This window comes from Chelonoidis abingdonii, chromosome 2 (genome assembly GCF_003597395.2).
Source record: "Chelonoidis abingdonii isolate Lonesome George chromosome 2, CheloAbing_2.0, whole genome shotgun sequence".
NCBI lineage: Eukaryota > Metazoa > Chordata > Testudines > Testudinidae > Chelonoidis > Chelonoidis abingdonii.
Window position 1 is genome coordinate 132,688,423 of NC_133770.1, and position 17,458 is coordinate 132,705,880.

The 17,458-nt window shown below is 39.4% G+C and overlaps 1 protein-coding gene across 2 annotated transcripts in view; it reads left to right on the plus strand.

The window, feature by feature from the left end:
* ADCY2 (adenylate cyclase 2) overlaps nt 1–17,458 on the plus strand; it is a 393,903-nt gene that overhangs the window by 105,730 nt on the left and 270,715 nt on the right. For both annotated transcript variants that reach the window (XM_032786515.2, XM_032786517.2), the window contains one exon: nt 5,401–5,562. In XM_032786515.2, the coding sequence (XP_032642406.1) occupies nt 5,401–5,562 (162 nt within the window). The remainder of the gene's footprint in view (nt 1–5,400; nt 5,563–17,458) is intronic.

Consider the following 17,458-nt stretch of genomic DNA (forward strand, 5'->3'; position numbering starts at 1 on the left):
GAAGGAAAGTACATGGGGCAGGGTAGATTGATCGTGTCTCCAATCCTTTTTACCATGACATGGTCTGTGACAGACCCTTCAATGTCCATGGACTTGATCCTCTGACTTTAAACCTTAAATATTGTAAATAAGAGTTTTTTAGCTAGATTTAGTCTTAGTCGCTCTAGAATTCGTTATTAGAATTTGGGGACATCCCTTCCCATTGGAGGAATCCCCCATTCCCAGTACAGGACTCAGATTATACCCAGGATTCTGGGCCTTAAGAACTGTATCTTCTGGCCCTTCTCCTTTCTGGTCAGCAGTGACCTCCAGCTGTGCCTTTACTTCCTTTGAAAAGCTCTCTCTCTAATAAGGTGTTCCATGTGCTGCTCCTTTCCTGGATGACCCTGGCAAGCAGGAATTCAGATGTAGGAAATATCTTACAAAGTGTGCACGAGGCCCTATTCTGATCCTGGCCAGGCAGACCACTGTGACCATTGGGCAGAAGCATCGAGAAATGCAACTCCTAGCAGTGCACTGTCTGACTCATATGGGCAAAAGGAGAGCCAAGGACTCTACTCCTCAGGCTCAGCAGGAGACTAGAAAACGCTCTCAGAAACCTTGGGGTAAATTCCGACCTAACTCCACCTCCAAAAGGATGGGTTCTTCCCCGTCTCTGTCCAAAATGGGTGATTGCTCATGTTCTGGTTCCAGAGATGTAGGTGCCCCGAAGACTCATGGGTCCAACCAATAGAAGTACCTAGTACTTAGTACCTAGTACTGGCCCTGGCATCTGGAGCGAGACCAACTCCATCAGTAGCCAGCATTCAACATCAGGAACCAAGAGAACTATCATTATAGATCAATAGATAGACGTAGAGAGCCCAAACACTGTCAATACCACCATGTTTTCATAAAGAAGCACCAATCTCTGAAAGGCTCCCGTCACCAGTTCTGATGGTATATGAAGAAAAGAGTCTGCATCTCCCAAGAGTCGGAGAGAGTTGTACCATTCCAGAGGATATTTTCATACAGTTGGATTCACAATCTGCCTTTCTATAATAACCTGTCCTCATGAGAGATGTTCTGACAAAAATGGTCCACAGAGACTATGAAAGGGAGAAGTCCATCTCCCAATCCGTCTACTAGTTGCCATATACCAACTTCAGTGGTACCAGTGACACCACCCATAGACATAGATCTGATAGTCCAACAGCTCCTCCATGTAGAGAGGGCAGTCCAGACAGAGGATCAAGAATCTTTTGGGCTCCACCTTACATGTCTGGATACCTTCCAGAGGACAACTAGTACCCAATGCCTTAGGGACCTCCATATCCTGCCTTTGACACTCAAACTGCTCTTATTGGGGACCATGGTGATTGAATCTACAATCCTATCTAGAGTCCCATCACCCGTCTAAGCTGAAATACAATAAGGACAAATGCAAAGTACCCCACGTAGGAAGGAACAATCAATTGCACCCAGACAAAAGAGGAAGTAACTGTCTAGGAAGGAGTACTGCAGAAAGGGATCTGGGGATCATAGTGGATCACAAACTAAATATGTCAACAGTGTAACACTGTTGCAAAAAAAACCCAAACATCATTCTGGAATCCATTGGCAGGCATGTTGTAAGCAAGACATGAGCAGTAATTCTTCTGTTCTATTTCACAATGATTATGCTTCAGCTGGAGTATTGTGTCCAGGTCTGGGTGCCACAGTTCAGGAAGGATGTGGACAAATTGGAGGATGTCCAGAGAAGAGCAACAACAATAGTTAAACATCTAGAAAAGGCCACCTATGAGGAAAAATTGAAGAAACTGGATTTGTTTAGTCTGGAGAAGAGAAGACAGAGAGGAGATATAACAGTTTACAAGTACATAAAAGGTTGTTACAAGGAGGAGGGTAAAAAATTGTTCTTGTTAACCTCTGAGGACAGGACATGAAGCAATGGGCTTAAATTGCAGCAAGGGAGGTTTAGGTTGGACATTAGGAAAAACTTCCTAACTGTCAGGATAGTAAAGGGCTGGAATAAATTGCCTAGGGAGGCTGTGGGATCTCCATCATTGGAGATTTTTAAGAGTAGGTTAGACAAACTGTCTGGGATGGTCTAGGTAACACTTAGTCCTGCCTTGAGTGCATGTGACTGGACTAGAAGACCTTGCGAGGTCCCTTTCAGTCCTACAATTCTATGATTCCACCCTATTAGACCAACCAGATCTCCATCAAGAATCCATTGAAGAGGAAGAAGAGGAGGCTGATCCAGTGGTACTGCTGGTACTGTCACGAATATGATCTTCATCCCTGGATGAGGCAGTTGCTCCTGCCTCATCCTCTCCCTAGATGACCATAGGGAGTTTCAAGAGCTGTCAAGGAGTGGCAGACTCCCAAATCTGTATAGAAGCTCAGGATTCTCATCACAAGCTCTTGGATATTTTACAACTCTCAGGACGTATAAGAGTAGCACCCCTCATAAAAGAGGCCATTCTAGAATGGCTCAGAACTGTATGGCATACTCCAGCAACAGATGCGTACTTCTAAAAAGGTGGAAAAGAGGGACTTCATTTCATCCGAGGGTGCAGTTTTTGTTTATCCATCCTGTCATGAACTCATTGGTGGCCCAAGTGACCAAAGAGAGGATTAGGTAACAGCACCCAAGATCTACTGCTGCAGATGAGGAGGCCAAATGTTTGGACCTTCTGGGAAGGAACGTTTTGATGTCAGTCAGCCTCCAGTTCAGAATATTCAACTACCAAGTCATGCTATCAAAGTACAATTTCATGAATTACGTGAAGTTCTCAGAATTTAAGGATCAGGAGGATAGGGCATAATTTCAGGCCCTTATCAGTGAAGGCAAGTTGATGGATAGATCGTCACTACAGGCTGAAGTTGGTGCAGCAGATACAGCATCAAGATCAATGGCAATGGCTATAGTCAGTGGTCAATCTGTGGAATTGGTGCATTTGGCACCAGGTTACCCTATCAGCAGTATACCTCCCAGGCTGCACAATTCACTAGCAGATAGCTTCAACAGACATTTCTTGACCAACTGCGAATGGAAGCTGCATGATTTCATGGTGAACAATATATTCACTTACTGGGAAACCCCATATTGGGACCTCTTCATATCTCACAAAATGCAGAATTTCCTTCTCCAGAGGGGCTCAGGGTCAGGACTCCTGGTGCCCATTTAGACTCATGGGCAGGTCATTTAAGATACAATTTTCCCCATTCCACTCTTACCCAGAGTTCCCTGAAAGATCCAACAGGATGGAGTCATAAGCACAGTTGCTGAGGGTGCTGCAATTCCCCCAGGTTTTACTGTGAAAAGTTTGCTGACGCTGTCAGAACAAAGCTAGAATTATTTTGCGATTCTTGAGAATCCGGGAGCTGTGCTGCACCCGTGTGATGTGAGCAGGAATTGTGCTTTTTCACATTGCTTTTGAAGACACATGGTTTACAGTTTAATTATCTGACTTTCAGCAACCCCACTATAAAAAGTGTTCCAGCACCACTGGATGGAGTGACAATCATTCTCTTCAGTCCCTGATGGCCCTGGCAGTTGTGATTTCCCAGCCTTCTTCACATGTCAACTTGTCCACCTAGCAGCATCCAATCTTTCCTGGATCTTTTGACCCAGGACAAAGGCAAGATCAGACATCCCAATCTGGACTCTCTCCATCTCACGGCACGGTGTTGGATTGGTATCAGACATGTGACAGACATTTTCAGAAGCCATTCAATCCATCCTCAACAACAGTAGGAAAGAATCCAGCAGGAAATGCTACTTAGCCAAGTGGAAGAAATTCTCTGTTTGGGCCCAGCATCGCCACATGTCCCCAGAGGAATCAGGCATTGGATTTTCTCCTGTGGGCCTTTCCCTTAGCTTATTGCTCACTGTGAGTTCACTTGGCGGTGATCAGCACCTGCCACCCTTCAGTTGATGAGCATTCCATTTTCATCCACCCTGTGACAGTACATTTTCTTAAAGGTTGGTTAGAATCTGTACTTCAATAACCATTCTCACTGCATCCTGGGCCTTTAACTAGGTACTCTGGGCCTTAGCTAAGCCACTGTTTGAACAATTAGCTGGGTGCTCAATGTCTCACTTATTGATGAAGCTTGCCTTCTGAGTGGCCATCATTTCTGCTAGAAGAGTGGGGGAACTTGGAACCCTTGTAGCTGATCCACCCTATAAAATATTCCATAAGTATGAAGTCTCATTGAGACTACACCCAAAATTCACCGCTAAAGTAAACTCAGACTTTCACATAAATCAAACAATACAGTTACCTATATTTTTCCAAAGCCTCATGCCAGCACTGAAGATAAAAGACTCCATTCCCTGTTTGTGTGACAAATATTAGTGCAAAGAACAAAATCAATCAGCAGGTTACCTAGATTATTTCTTTCCCTAGTGGAGCGAATGAGAGGTCAATGGATCTCCTCAGAAAGTCTGCAGGAGCATTTCAGGCTGTATCCTTCTGTATCAGTTGTTGCATTTTCCTCTTCTGCATGGAACAAGAGTCCACTTAATTAGAGTGGAAGCAGCTTTAGTAGCTTCACCCCAAGAAATAAAGCAGCAACATAGAATTCCATTTGTACCTTCATGACACATTATGCCATAGTGCAAGCCTCCGTAACTAACACATTCTTTGGTGTGTCAGTCCTCCAGTCATCTTTGCTGCCCTGATCCTCACACCCTTCTCATTGCCAGCATGTCAGTCGCCCACAGTGAAATAGAATAAACATAGAGACAAGCACTCAAAGAAGAAAGAGAAATTACTTACCTTAAAGTAATTGAATTTCGTCAAGATGTGTGGTCCCTATCTGTATTCCACTACCTGCGCTCCTTCCCCTCCGCTTCACATTCTTTCCTTATTTTATGGTAGAGAAGGAACTGGAAAGGTGGTTGTTCCACGCTGCCTTTTATACCTTTTGTTCAGAGCACGAGGAGGAGAGGGGAGGAGACGCAGACCAACAGACACTGCAGACAAGAATCTTCCAATGTGAGGTACATGGAGTGTATGTGTACCAACAGTGGAATATGGATAGGAACCACACATCTTAAAAAACTCAACTTGCTGTAAGGTAAGTAGCTTTTCTTTCCAAGAATATTCCCCTTCAGTTGTGGGCATGAAACTGTTATTTTGTTTTATAATGACAAATCTGAATGTTTTTGTAACACAAATATGGGAAACCATGCAACTTCTGAAACTGTGATTTTTAAATCAAATATAATTCAGTACTTTTGTCTAGGGCACTTTCAGGAACATTTTAAATTTCCTCTATATGTTAACATAAGTTGAATTATAAAGAACATTTGCTTGTAGTTTCAGCTAGTTTAATGTTGAGTGGTAACTTTTCTTTATGTCAAAATTGAATTTGACTGGTTTCCTTTTTTCCTACTCTTCTGTACAGGTATCATTTTTCTTGTTCATTATATTTGTGGTATATACCATGCTGCCCTTCAACATGAGAGATGCTATAATTGCCAGCGTCTTGACCTCTTCATCTCACACCATTGTGCTGAGCATCTGTCTATCAACTACAACCATCATAAAGGAACACTTGGTTTGGCAGGTAGGTGATTAATAGAATTAATCATTGATTACACACTGAATTGCCAGGTAAACATGGCAGCAGATACCGTGATCTATGCTTGGGAACATGAATTTATTTCTCTTTGCATTTTTGTATTGCTTATCAACCTAATTCACAGCTTCCCACTTTCTTATATTAAGGTTAAATGTCAGTAATGTTAATGGATAGCTGAACATGCACTCCACCAGTAGAAGCAACAGCTGCTTAGTAATTATCAACACAGAAACTAAGGTTAGCATAACCTTTCTAAGTGGCATATCCATTATCCTGATTGCTGAATTACAATACCATTTTTCCAGGTAAAGACTATTTCTAATTGGTAACTCAGCTCTGTTATTTTTGTATGAGACATTGTGTACAGTTAAATTCACAGATGTTTTAAAAAATTGAAATTATCAGAATTTTTTATGTTATTTGTAATAATATATGAATCTCAGCTTTGATTTTAAAACAAATTTTGAGGAGAAAATTTACATTTCGTTTGGAAGACAATTTTCATGTTATCTATGTTCGTATAACCCTACAGAAATAGATGGGCTTGTTTAGGAACAAATTATCATTTTTCTTTTGCACTGAAACTGCATTGCTTAAAAAATAATTTGCTTAGTTTTTTGTAAATGTATACATGAAACAGGCAAGAAAATTAACAAATGACAGTAAGAATAACAACCAATCAATGCATTATAAAGTGGTGAAGAATGAAGCCATTTCCACTCTCGTTTTGGAACTTAAATTAGAAAAATTTAGAGAATCCAAGTATAGTTTGTGTATAATGTGTTCAAATCATAGGTGAATGTCAATAAAGTCAACTTAAATATCTCCTACTCTAGGAAAGTAGATTTTAGGTTTACTTCCAGTTCTGAATGCAGGGTTGTGTTATTAAGAATTTTAAATGGGGCATGAGGAGAAGATTATCTGCGGTTTATTTCTTTGTAGGTGTTTCACTTGGATGAGGAATATGGCCTTACTTTCTTCCTGGCCATTGGTGGTGATTTTTGGTCCTTGGGTTGCAGGAACACAAAGAAGGTGCAATTGTTCTGGGCCTTCTGCAAGGCCAGAATATTATATGGAACATTCAACCACATTTTAAAAAAAATCATTATTGATAAGTGTAGTAGCTACCACTTATGTGTGTGTGATTGTATCTGCATCATATCTGTGTATCTGGTGCATCACTGGTTGGAAAACCATTCCCAGAAAATAATTATCAGTGGTTCAGAATCATACTGGAAGGGCATAATGAGTGTGGTCCCTGAGGGATCAGTTCTGAGTCCGGTTCTGTTCAATATCGTCATCAGTGATTTAGACATGATTATAATTCAAAATGATCTGGTCAAACTGGAGAATGATCTGAAGTAAATAGGATAAAATTCAGTAAGGACAAATAAAAAGTACTCCACTTAAGAAGGAACAGTCAGTTGCAGACATACAAAAAGGGGAAATGACTGCCTAGGAAAGGGTACTGCGGAAAGAGATCTGAGGGTTATAGTGGATAACAAGCTAAGTATGGGTCAACAATGTAACACTGTTGCAAAAAGCGAACATCATTCTGGGATGTATTAGCAGGAGTGTTTTACACAAGAAGTAATTCTTCCGCTCTACTCTGTGCTGATTAGGTCTTAACTGGAGTATTGTGTCCAGTTCTGGGTGCCACATTTCGGGAAAGATGTGGACAAATTGGAGAAAGTTCAGAGAAGAGCAACACAAATGGTTAAAGATCTAGAAAATATGACCTATGAGAGAAGATTGAAAAAACTGGGTTTGTTTAGTCTGGAAAAGAGATGACTAAGAGGGGACATAATAGTTTTCAAGTACATAAAAGGTTGTTACAAGGAGGAGAGAGAAAAATTATTCTCCTTAACCACTGAGGATAGGATAAGAAGCAATGGCTTAAATTGCAGCAAAGAAGGTTTAGGTTGGACATTAGGAGAAACTTCCTAACTATCAGGATGGTTAAGCACTGGAATAAATTGCCTGTGGAGGTTGTGGAATCTCCATCACTGGAGATTTTAAGAGCAGGTTAGACAAACTCCTGGTACCTACTTCTAGCTGGCAAAGTACCAGTTATGTTGTCCTCCACTATTTGCCTTTTCATGGCTCAAGAGATGGCACAACCTCACACTCCATTCTGGTAACTCTTGTTGCAGCCATTTTCCCCTAAAGGTTATATTTTGAGAATATATTATTTGTTAGGGAGAGAAGTGTTTCTACAATCTATACAAGGAAATTACTTTTTCCACAGAAACAATAATAACTCCCATCATCTGTATCTTCCTGTTTGGTGTGGAGAGAATGGAAGAAAGACTTTGTGCAGCCAGCGAATTTGTATAGAAATTTGTATAGAATTTTCAGGACAGTATTCCGCTTTTTTTTTTGTTTTGGCTATATGCCAAACTGTGTACTTTTGCAGTAGTGCAGGGTGATCTCCAAATACTTTAGATTTCTGTTATTTGTAACTGGGTGCTTCTAGGTGGGTGTTTGTCTTGTTTTTCATGTAAGCAAAGATCAATCCATATCCATGGGGGAAGAAAAGCTGGATTTGTCTCTCCAATTACATGGGAGAAAGAAATAAAGTGTATGCCAATGATGTACCTCAAACTGGATTTCATAACTTAATTTTGCTCTCTGACTCTCAGCAGTGCACTTCAGTACATGAATATATTGAAACACAATGAAGCAAAGAAAATTTACCATTGTATATTTTTGGAAGTGAGATGGCAAAGTTTGCAGTCGATACTAAACTGCTCAAAATAGTTAAGACCAAAGCAGACTGTGAAGAACTTCAGAAAGATCTCACAAAACTAAGTGATTGGGCAACAAAATGGCAAATGAAATTTAATGTGGATAAATGTAAAGTAATGCATTATTGCGAAAAAAATAACCCCAACCTATACATACAATATTGTATTGGGCTAATTTACTACAATGAGTCAGGAAAGATCTTGGAGTCATCGTGGATAGTTTCTCTGATGATGTCCACCAGTGCTGCCGAGCGCGGTCAAAAAGCAAACAGATTATAGGAATCATTAAAAAGGGTGATTGAGTAATAGACTTGGAATACATTATTTGCCCTTATATAAACGATGGTCGCCCACATGTCGAATACTGGTACAGGTGTTGGTCGTCCTCATCTCAAAAAGATGTATTGGCACTTAGAAAAGGTTCGAAAAGAGCAACTTAAATTTTTAGGAGTTACTGGAGATGGGCGTCCCATATGAGCGAAAGATTAAAGACGCGTAGGACTCTTTCAGCTTGGAAAAGAGAGACTAAGGGGAATGATAGACGGTTATATAAAATGCATGAGTGACTGTTGGAGAAAGTGGATAAGGCAAAGTTATTTACTATATTCCCACTCATACATGTAACTTAGAGTCACCAATGAAATTATATAGCGGCAGCTAGGGTTTAAACAATAAAAGGGAAGTTCTTTTCTTCACGCAGCGCAAGTCAACTTGTGGAACTTCTATACCTGAAGGAGGTCGTGAAGCTTAGGATATAACAGTATTTAAATGAGACTGGTAAATCATGGTGGTTAAGTCCATAAATGGCTATTAGCCAGGATGGGTAAGGAATGGTGTCCCTAGCCTCTGTTTGTCAGAGGATGGAGATGGATGGCAGGAGAGAGATCACTTGATCATTACCTGTTAGGTTCACTCCCTCTGGGGCACCTGGCATTGGCCACTGTTGGTACACCGGATACTGGGCTAGATGGACTTTTGATCTGACCCGGTATGGCCGTTCTTCTGTTCTTATATTGCCCTCTTACATCTCTATACATGACAATAGGTATATTTTCTGATTTGCTGCTGTTAATGTATAATATTCTGTCCATATAACATGCCATTCAGGGTGTGGAGGATACATTGGAAATAATTGTTTAATACTTATTAACACTTATTTACTTATCTTTAGGTGTTTTGGTGTATTGCACAGGTCTATAAATGACCTAGAATAGCTCTTCTCAATTATGTAACAGGACCATGCGATAAAAACTTTTCTTTAACAAAGAGTGGTTGTCAGTGAGGATTAGATAGGGGTTTGGAATGAAGTTGTTTCATAAAGATTAGTAGTTAAAATCTAGAGAAAAGCAAGCTGTCAGCAGACTGAACCTCTAGACCTTGAGTTCTTTTGAGGCTGAATTGGACAAATTATAGTTATGGAGCTAAATTTGGCTCTGATTTAAAATAAATAAATAAATATTTTGGCTCCAATTTGGCCAATGTAGATTGGCTCCATAAAAAAGAAAGTAGCTTATGCTGCCAGCCATTAATTGTATTTATTTTGTCTGACAACAAAGCAACAGATTTTTTTGTAGAAGACCTTAACTTCAAAGACATAATAATATGCTCTAATTTATGTAATTGCACATTTTATCCATTTGTACTGTTTACTTATTTTACAAAATAATTAGAAATGGGATGGTAGCAAGATAGCCAATATTCCTGCAATCAGACCTCAAATACTAGAGTGTACACAAATGCCTGGACTCCCATTTTGAATTAAATCGGTTCTCAGTGAAGAATTTAGTTACAGAAATGATGTATATGTCAGTTAATGGGTGTTGTCTGATGTGTCACTTCCAAGAGTCTCTCTTTCAGGAGCATTATATCGCCTAATGTCATTCAAAATTGTGTTATACACCATTTTGCAAGTTACTCTGATCCCCGGCCCACCAGAAGAAAGGAATCCAAGTTCAGAAATACATAATCATTTTTGGACTAGGTTGTACATTAGTGTCTTTACTGTAGCTTTGATTAGTCTTCAAAACAAACTTTACCCAACATGGATTGAGAATAAAATGTGTATCCAAAAGATTTAAAATACTCCAGGTTTAACCTTAACAGCAATGATCATTAACAACATATCTGTAATAAAACACTTTTTTCACTCCTTCGATCCTGTCTCCATCTTTTTTTAGTTAGTTAAACAGGGGAAAAAAACACAGTAAGGAAAGAAAATGGCATCAGGTATATTTTAATTGGCTACTACTAGATGTCATTTCTCATTCCTATTGGGGGAAAAAGAGTGGGCTTTTTCTTTGTTTCTGCACCTATGGGAACACCCCAACCCCCTGAAATATATGTTAATAACATCTTTATTGAAAAAACGTAACCACAGTGTCGGTGAAAATGTAATAGATTCATAGATTAAAACACCAGAAGGAACCATTCTGATTATGTAGTCTGATCTCTTGCATAACAGAGGCCATAGGACTTCTGTTAATTAATTTCTGTTTGAACTAGAGCATATCTTTTAGAAAAACATCTAGTCTTGATTTTAATAATGTGCAGTGAGAGAATCACCACAACCCTTGGTAAATTATTCCAATAGTTAACTAACCTCACTGTTAAAAATCTTGGTCTTATTTCTGGTCTGATTTTTGTCTAGCTTCAGCATCAGCCATTGGATCTTGTTATACGTTTGTCAGTTAGATTGAAGAGACCAGTATCAAATATTTGTTTCCTATTTAGGTACTTATACGCTGTCATTAAGTCACTTCTTAACCTTCTCTTTGATAAGCTTAATAAATTGAGCTTCTTAAGTCCTTCATTATAACTATCCTTTAATCATTTTTGGGGTTCTTGTATGAACCCTCTCCAATTTTCAACATCCTTCTTGAACCGTGGACACCAGAACTGGACATGGTAGTCCAGTAGCAGTCATACCAGTGCCAAACACAGAGATAAAATAAGCTCTCTATTTGTACTGTATATTCTCCTGATTGTACAACCAAGGATTGCATTAGCCCTTTTGGCCAGCGTGTCACACTGGGAGCTCATGTTTAGCTGATTACTCACCATGATTCCCAAGTTTTTTGCAGCATTACTGCTTCCCAGGATAGAGTCCCCCAACCTGTGAGTATGGCCTGTAAGGTTTTTTCCTAGATATTTACATATACCTATATTAAAATGCATGTTGTTTGCTTCCACCTATCTTACCACGCAATCCAGATTGTTCTGTATGGGTGACTTGTCCTCTTCACTATTTAGCACTCCCCTAATTTTTGTGTTATCTGCAAACTTTCACTCATCATTTTATGTTTTCTTCAAGGTCATTAATAAAAATGTTAAATAGTGTTGAACCAAGAACAGATCCCTGCGGGACCCCACTAGGTACACCACATATCAAAGATGAGTCCCTATTCACAATTACATTGTGAAATTCATCAGTTAGCCAGTTTTTAATCCATTTAATTTGTACCATGTTTGTTTGTATCATTCTAGTTTTTTAATCAGAATGGAGTGCAGTACCAATTAAAATGCCCATAGAAGTCTAAGTATATTACCTCAATACTATTACTTTATCAACCAAATTTGTAATCTCATACAAAAAATCAAGTTAGTTTGATGGGATCTATTCTGCATAAATCCATGCTGCTTGGGATTAATATTACCCTCGTTTAAGTCTTTATTAATCAAGTCTAGTATCAGCTATTCCATTATTTTACCTCAGATTGATATCAGATTGTCATTTCTATAATTACCCAGGTTCATCCCTTTTTTAAATATTGGCACAACATTGACTTTTTCCAGTCCCCTGCAACTTTCCCAGTGTTCCAAGAGTAACTGGAAAATCAACATTAATGGTCCAGTGAATTCCTCAGCCTGATTTTTTTTTAAAAAACTTTCAGATGCAAATTATCCAGACCTGCTGATTTACAGATGTCAGACTTTAGAAGGTACTGTTTAATATCCTCCTGAATAACTGTGGGAATGGAAAGTATTTCTTCATTCACAGAAAGGATAAGAGGGAAAAAAAAGACGAAAGGGGAGAGTTGTGGTCCTCCTCTCAGATTTCTACTGGCCCACTACCTTGCTAGGTAGTGGAGGACACGACATGGACCTGCAGAAAATACCAGATCTTTTGAAGCAGGGACTCCTTCATTCAGACCAAGAACACCTAATGTTAACAGCCTGGGCATTGGAAGAGAAGTGTAGTTGAGCATGGATTCTCCCTTCTGTCTCGGAAATCCTAGAATAGGCTTCCAAGGGAGGTTGTGGAATCCCCATGATTGGAGGTTTGTAAGACCAGGTTGGACAAACATCTGTCAGGAGGGATCTAAGTTTACTTTGTCCTGCCACAGCCCACAGTTGGATTTGCTGACTTCTTGAGGTCCCTTCCAGCCCAACATTTCTATGATTCTGTGATTATCATATGCTATGGCTACATTATCAGGCTTTTTCCTCTAATGCAGAACAGAAATATTTATTAAATACTTCCACCTTTTCTGCATTATTATTGAAAATTCTACCATTTCCATCTAGTAATGGATCAATACCATTGTTAGGATTCCTTTTGTACCTAATATACTTCAAAAAAATCATTCTTATTGCCATTGACTCTTCTGGCCATTGATCTCTCCTTGTGTCTTTTTGCTTTCTTTGTCAATTTTCTACATTTCTAATTTCTAGCTTTTAACTTACATTGACTGCAATCAACTTCCTTTTTTTGTTCAATACATATAAATTAGTATAACTGTTTTCTCTTCCCTTCTAAACCAGACTAGTTTTTAACCAGTGTAGCCTTCTTTCCCAGTTGTGGCTTTTTGGGCATCTAGTAAAAATATTCTTAAATAGTTCCCAATTATTTTTCACATTATTCTATTTTATTTTTCTCTTCTAGCAGTTTTAGCTCATCATTCCTTTCAGTTTTGTGGAATTAGCTCTTTTAAAGCGCCAAGTATATGTATTACTGATTTGGACTTTATTCTGTTTGCATATAACAAATGTAATCAAACCATGATCATTTGCACCTAAGGAATCTCTACTTTTTAATTCTGTGATCAATTCCCCTTTATCAGTCAAGACAGGTCTAATATAGAATTCCCTCATGTTAGATGTAACACATTTTGAGTAGGAAATTGTCATCTAAATTATTTACAAATTCTAAGGTCGGTCTTATTACTGGCAGTATGAGACTTCCAGTATATGTCACTCAGGGTATGTCTAGTTGGCAAATTGAAGACGTGATTGTAGTATGGGTAGGCATACTAGTGCCAGGTTTAATCTAGTTGGAAAAAAGATAACAATATTAGTGAAGATGTGACAGTACGGGCTCCAGTGCATTCTAGCCACTCCATTAGAAGCCTCTGGAGATCCTGGGTATATACTAGGGTTGCTTGTCTGCGCTTAAATCTGTGCTGCGATGTTTTCTTTACTGTTGTTCCCTGCACTAAAGCTAGAGCATGTGTGCTATCCATGATGCAATCACACCTTCATTTGCTATGTATTTATAACTTCAGTTTGAAGTCTGCCATGATCATGCATCATTCTATCCTACTCATTACTGGATAACTGCTTAAGTAGCTGGTTGTACTTCCTCTTATGTGATTTGGTGATCTGTACCAAACACCAGGTTGTTCTCCATCTACTGTTTTTATCAATTAGCACAAAAACTCTTAAGCATTCAAAACATGTACCTTCAGCCAATAGGTAAGGCCATTTTTGACATAGTGCCATTCTAACCCCTCTTTTACCCCCTAAATTCTTCCTAAATAGGTTATAACCATTTGTTTTAACATTCCAGTCACATGAATCTTCCCAACAGGTTTCAGTGAAACCAATTAGGTTGAATTTATGTACATAAACAAGAGGAATGGGAATTGTTCATTTATTTCACAGGCCCCTAGCCCTTATGTAAACGCAGGCAAATAGTGTCACTTGGTGCTTTGATTAATTTTGTTCTCAACATCTTAATTTTGTGCTGAGTGATGATGTGTTCCTTCTTTTCATTCTTCTCTTTTGTTGTTAGTTTCATGCCTTCCTGACTAGTCTGCCAGCCAGGGCCGACGAGGGTGGGGGAAGCTGCTACAAATTACTGGGGCTTGGCGGTCCGGAAGGGGGCCCGGCTTCCCTGGCTTTGTTGGCCCTGTTAAGCCGGTCTGCCCTTGCTGAGGGGCCCAACATTTTTTTTTCACTGGGGCCTGAACCCACTCTCGGCGGCCCTACTGCCAGCCTATCCCCTAGGAGATTGGTTCCCTTTTTATTGAGATGGAGTCCATCCAAACTGTAGCTGCCTCTCCCCATAGAAGATGAACTCATGTTCCAAAAAACCAAAACCCTCTACTTTGCACCTCTTATCTAGGCAGCCGTTCACATCCAATATCTTCTGCCTTCTGTCTTCCTTTGCTCATGGGACAGGAAGGACCTCAGAGATGACATCAACATTCCTGCCACAGTATCCTTTGGAGTACCCTGAAGTTTTCTATAATCTGTGACATAACATGCAAAGCTGTGTCATTAGTGCTGATATGCACCATCACCAGTGGATCCTTGTCTCTTGACTTTAGACACCTGTTCAGACTTATAGTCACATCTTGTGTTTTGGCTCCAGAAAGATAGTACACTGTCCTGTTGTGCATGTGTCCCTTGCAGCTTTCCATTCTTCTTAGCACAGAATCCCCAACCACGATTGTCTGTCTTCCAGGTTTGGTTGGAGTTCTCTGTGTGGGCACGCTTGATTGTCTTGTAAGTTGTGCTGAGTAGCTGGTCACAGCTCCCATTTACCTTTCCATTCCATTCAACTAGCTGGATCTTCAGAGAAATTTTCAGTAATTTCCACACCAAGAACATAATTATTGGATACATCTAGCTGTGTGGAATTCCTCCTGGGCCCCTTCTTTCTGATAACCAGAGCCTGTCCTCCTTGTTTGCTTCTATTGTGTAGAATGCTACCTGGTCCTCTTGCCTCTGGTGATTATGAATTGCCAAGCCTTTTCTTTGGTTGCCACTTTCTTTGGTTCTTTGGTTAACCAGTTCCTTTCTTTCTTGAATTTGGGTTGGTTATATTGTCTGAATCTGGTTGCCCAAGTTCTCCTCAGCCTTTCTGATGCTTTGTAGTATCTGCACTTGTCTTTTCAATTTACAAATCTTTGCTTCCATCGCAGCCTCCAAATGGCATTTCACGCAAAGTCCCTTCTGGTTTCCGGCTGGAAAGAAATCCTGGCATGTCCATTGCAGGTCACAACCATGGTTGCGTCACTGGCCAACATGGTCTGAGCATAGAACTGTGTCTGAAAAGACAGCCTCATATATTCCCTCTGAAACTTCCCTGTTACTTCTGTGCACCTGGCAATTAACTTACATATGAAACCTCACTGTTCAGCTCCAACACTTTGCTGACAGGGAGTGATTACCTATTACATATGAAACCTCACTGTTCAGCTCCAACACTTTGCTGACAGGGAGTGATTACCTACTCAGAGACGTCAAATACCAGGGCTGATCACAGACCCAAGCAGGATGGATTGATTGATACCACAGTAATTTAAATCACTGATTTAATCTTGATTTAAATCAACAAACTGGAAACTTTGATTTAAATTATCAATTTTAATCCTGTTTTGCAATTGTACTTTTTAGTTATTTTGCTAACAAAAGGTAGACTTTGGTTGGTATAATTTGATGTTTCTTTTTGCAAACCAATGAGATTATATCTGTACATGTTTTTAAGCAATTTAGCATAGTCGACATTTATTCAAAATCTTTATTTTTACATTTATTGCTATGTTAGAAAATGGTGAATGATCCATTTCTTTCTTAGACGATGATCTTAGATGATGATCTTTTACTTGTGAATTGTGGCAAGCTGCGTCTGGATGGTAATTCCAATTTTATTAAAAATGCACATAAATAGCATTTTCAAATTTTTTTATTAACTAAAAATACCTTAAGTGTGTGCTGGATATATATATAAAGTAAATTTAGTATTAAACACATTTTGCTTGTAAAGTTAATTGATTTATTAAACAAAGGAAGTATTATCACAGTGTAGACAGGGAACTGAGCAGCCTGGAAATATCCTGGTCAGGAGGGAGAGAGATGTAGATCTCTTCCCAAGAGAGGTGATGGCTATGGAACTCGGAGTCTAGAGTGGGTGCCCTTGAGGGACCATGGAGGGGCGTATAGAGGTGCAATTTCCCGGAACTGTGACAACTTCCACTGGTTCACTGATTTTACTTTCTTTACAGCTTCAGCAGCAAATATGTACAGTTTGAATATTATTTTTATATAATTTAAAAGATTTTAATGGATTATAGTAAATGTAGGCTTTAATGTAGGTTGTCATAAATTCAAATGTAATTTTAAATTAGCTTATTTTTAAAAGAAAAGCATATTTAAGTTACAATAACCAAATTTACATTTAAAAAATCAGGTTCAAGAATTTTATTTTGAAATCACTGATTATTATCCATCCTGGATCCAAGGGTCCCAGCCACATAGTACTCACTGAGATATAGACAAACAAATTTGTCTCATCTGGCCTGTTCAGGGGTCTAGAGCCCAGTTATATGACTTGTTTTGACAACTTAATGGGAAACTTACACGTTATGCAGGTTTCTTCTCCTAATCAGCAGTCACTATTAGAGTCTTGCAACCTGACCCAAATCCAGTGGGGCCCTACTACAAGTGTTGGGTTCAGGTTGGGTCTGAAAACACCCCAAACCTCTTGGGATGATGTCATCTCTGATTACCGCCTCTGCCTATATTAGGGTTGCCAACTCTCCAGGATTATCCTGGAGTCTCCAGGAATTAAAGATTAATCTTTCATTAAAGATTATGTCACATGATGAAACTTCCAGGAATATGGCAACCATATATGCAGATGATGTGGCAGTGGCTGTGTGCCCTGCTCCTGCTGACAGCTGCCCCCTCAGTGTGCTCTGTGTGCATTGTGGAGTGTGTGTGTTAGTAATCTCAGTGCCTTTCACGCAGCGTTGCAATACCTAACTAATACAGGAACCTAAATATTTTCAGAAGGGATTTAGGCACTTAGGAGCCAAAATCCCGTTCACAGTTGACGGTCTTTATTTTTCTGTATCATATAGCAGTGAATACATAGCTGATACTAAGCAAATAGTAAATATGATGATTAT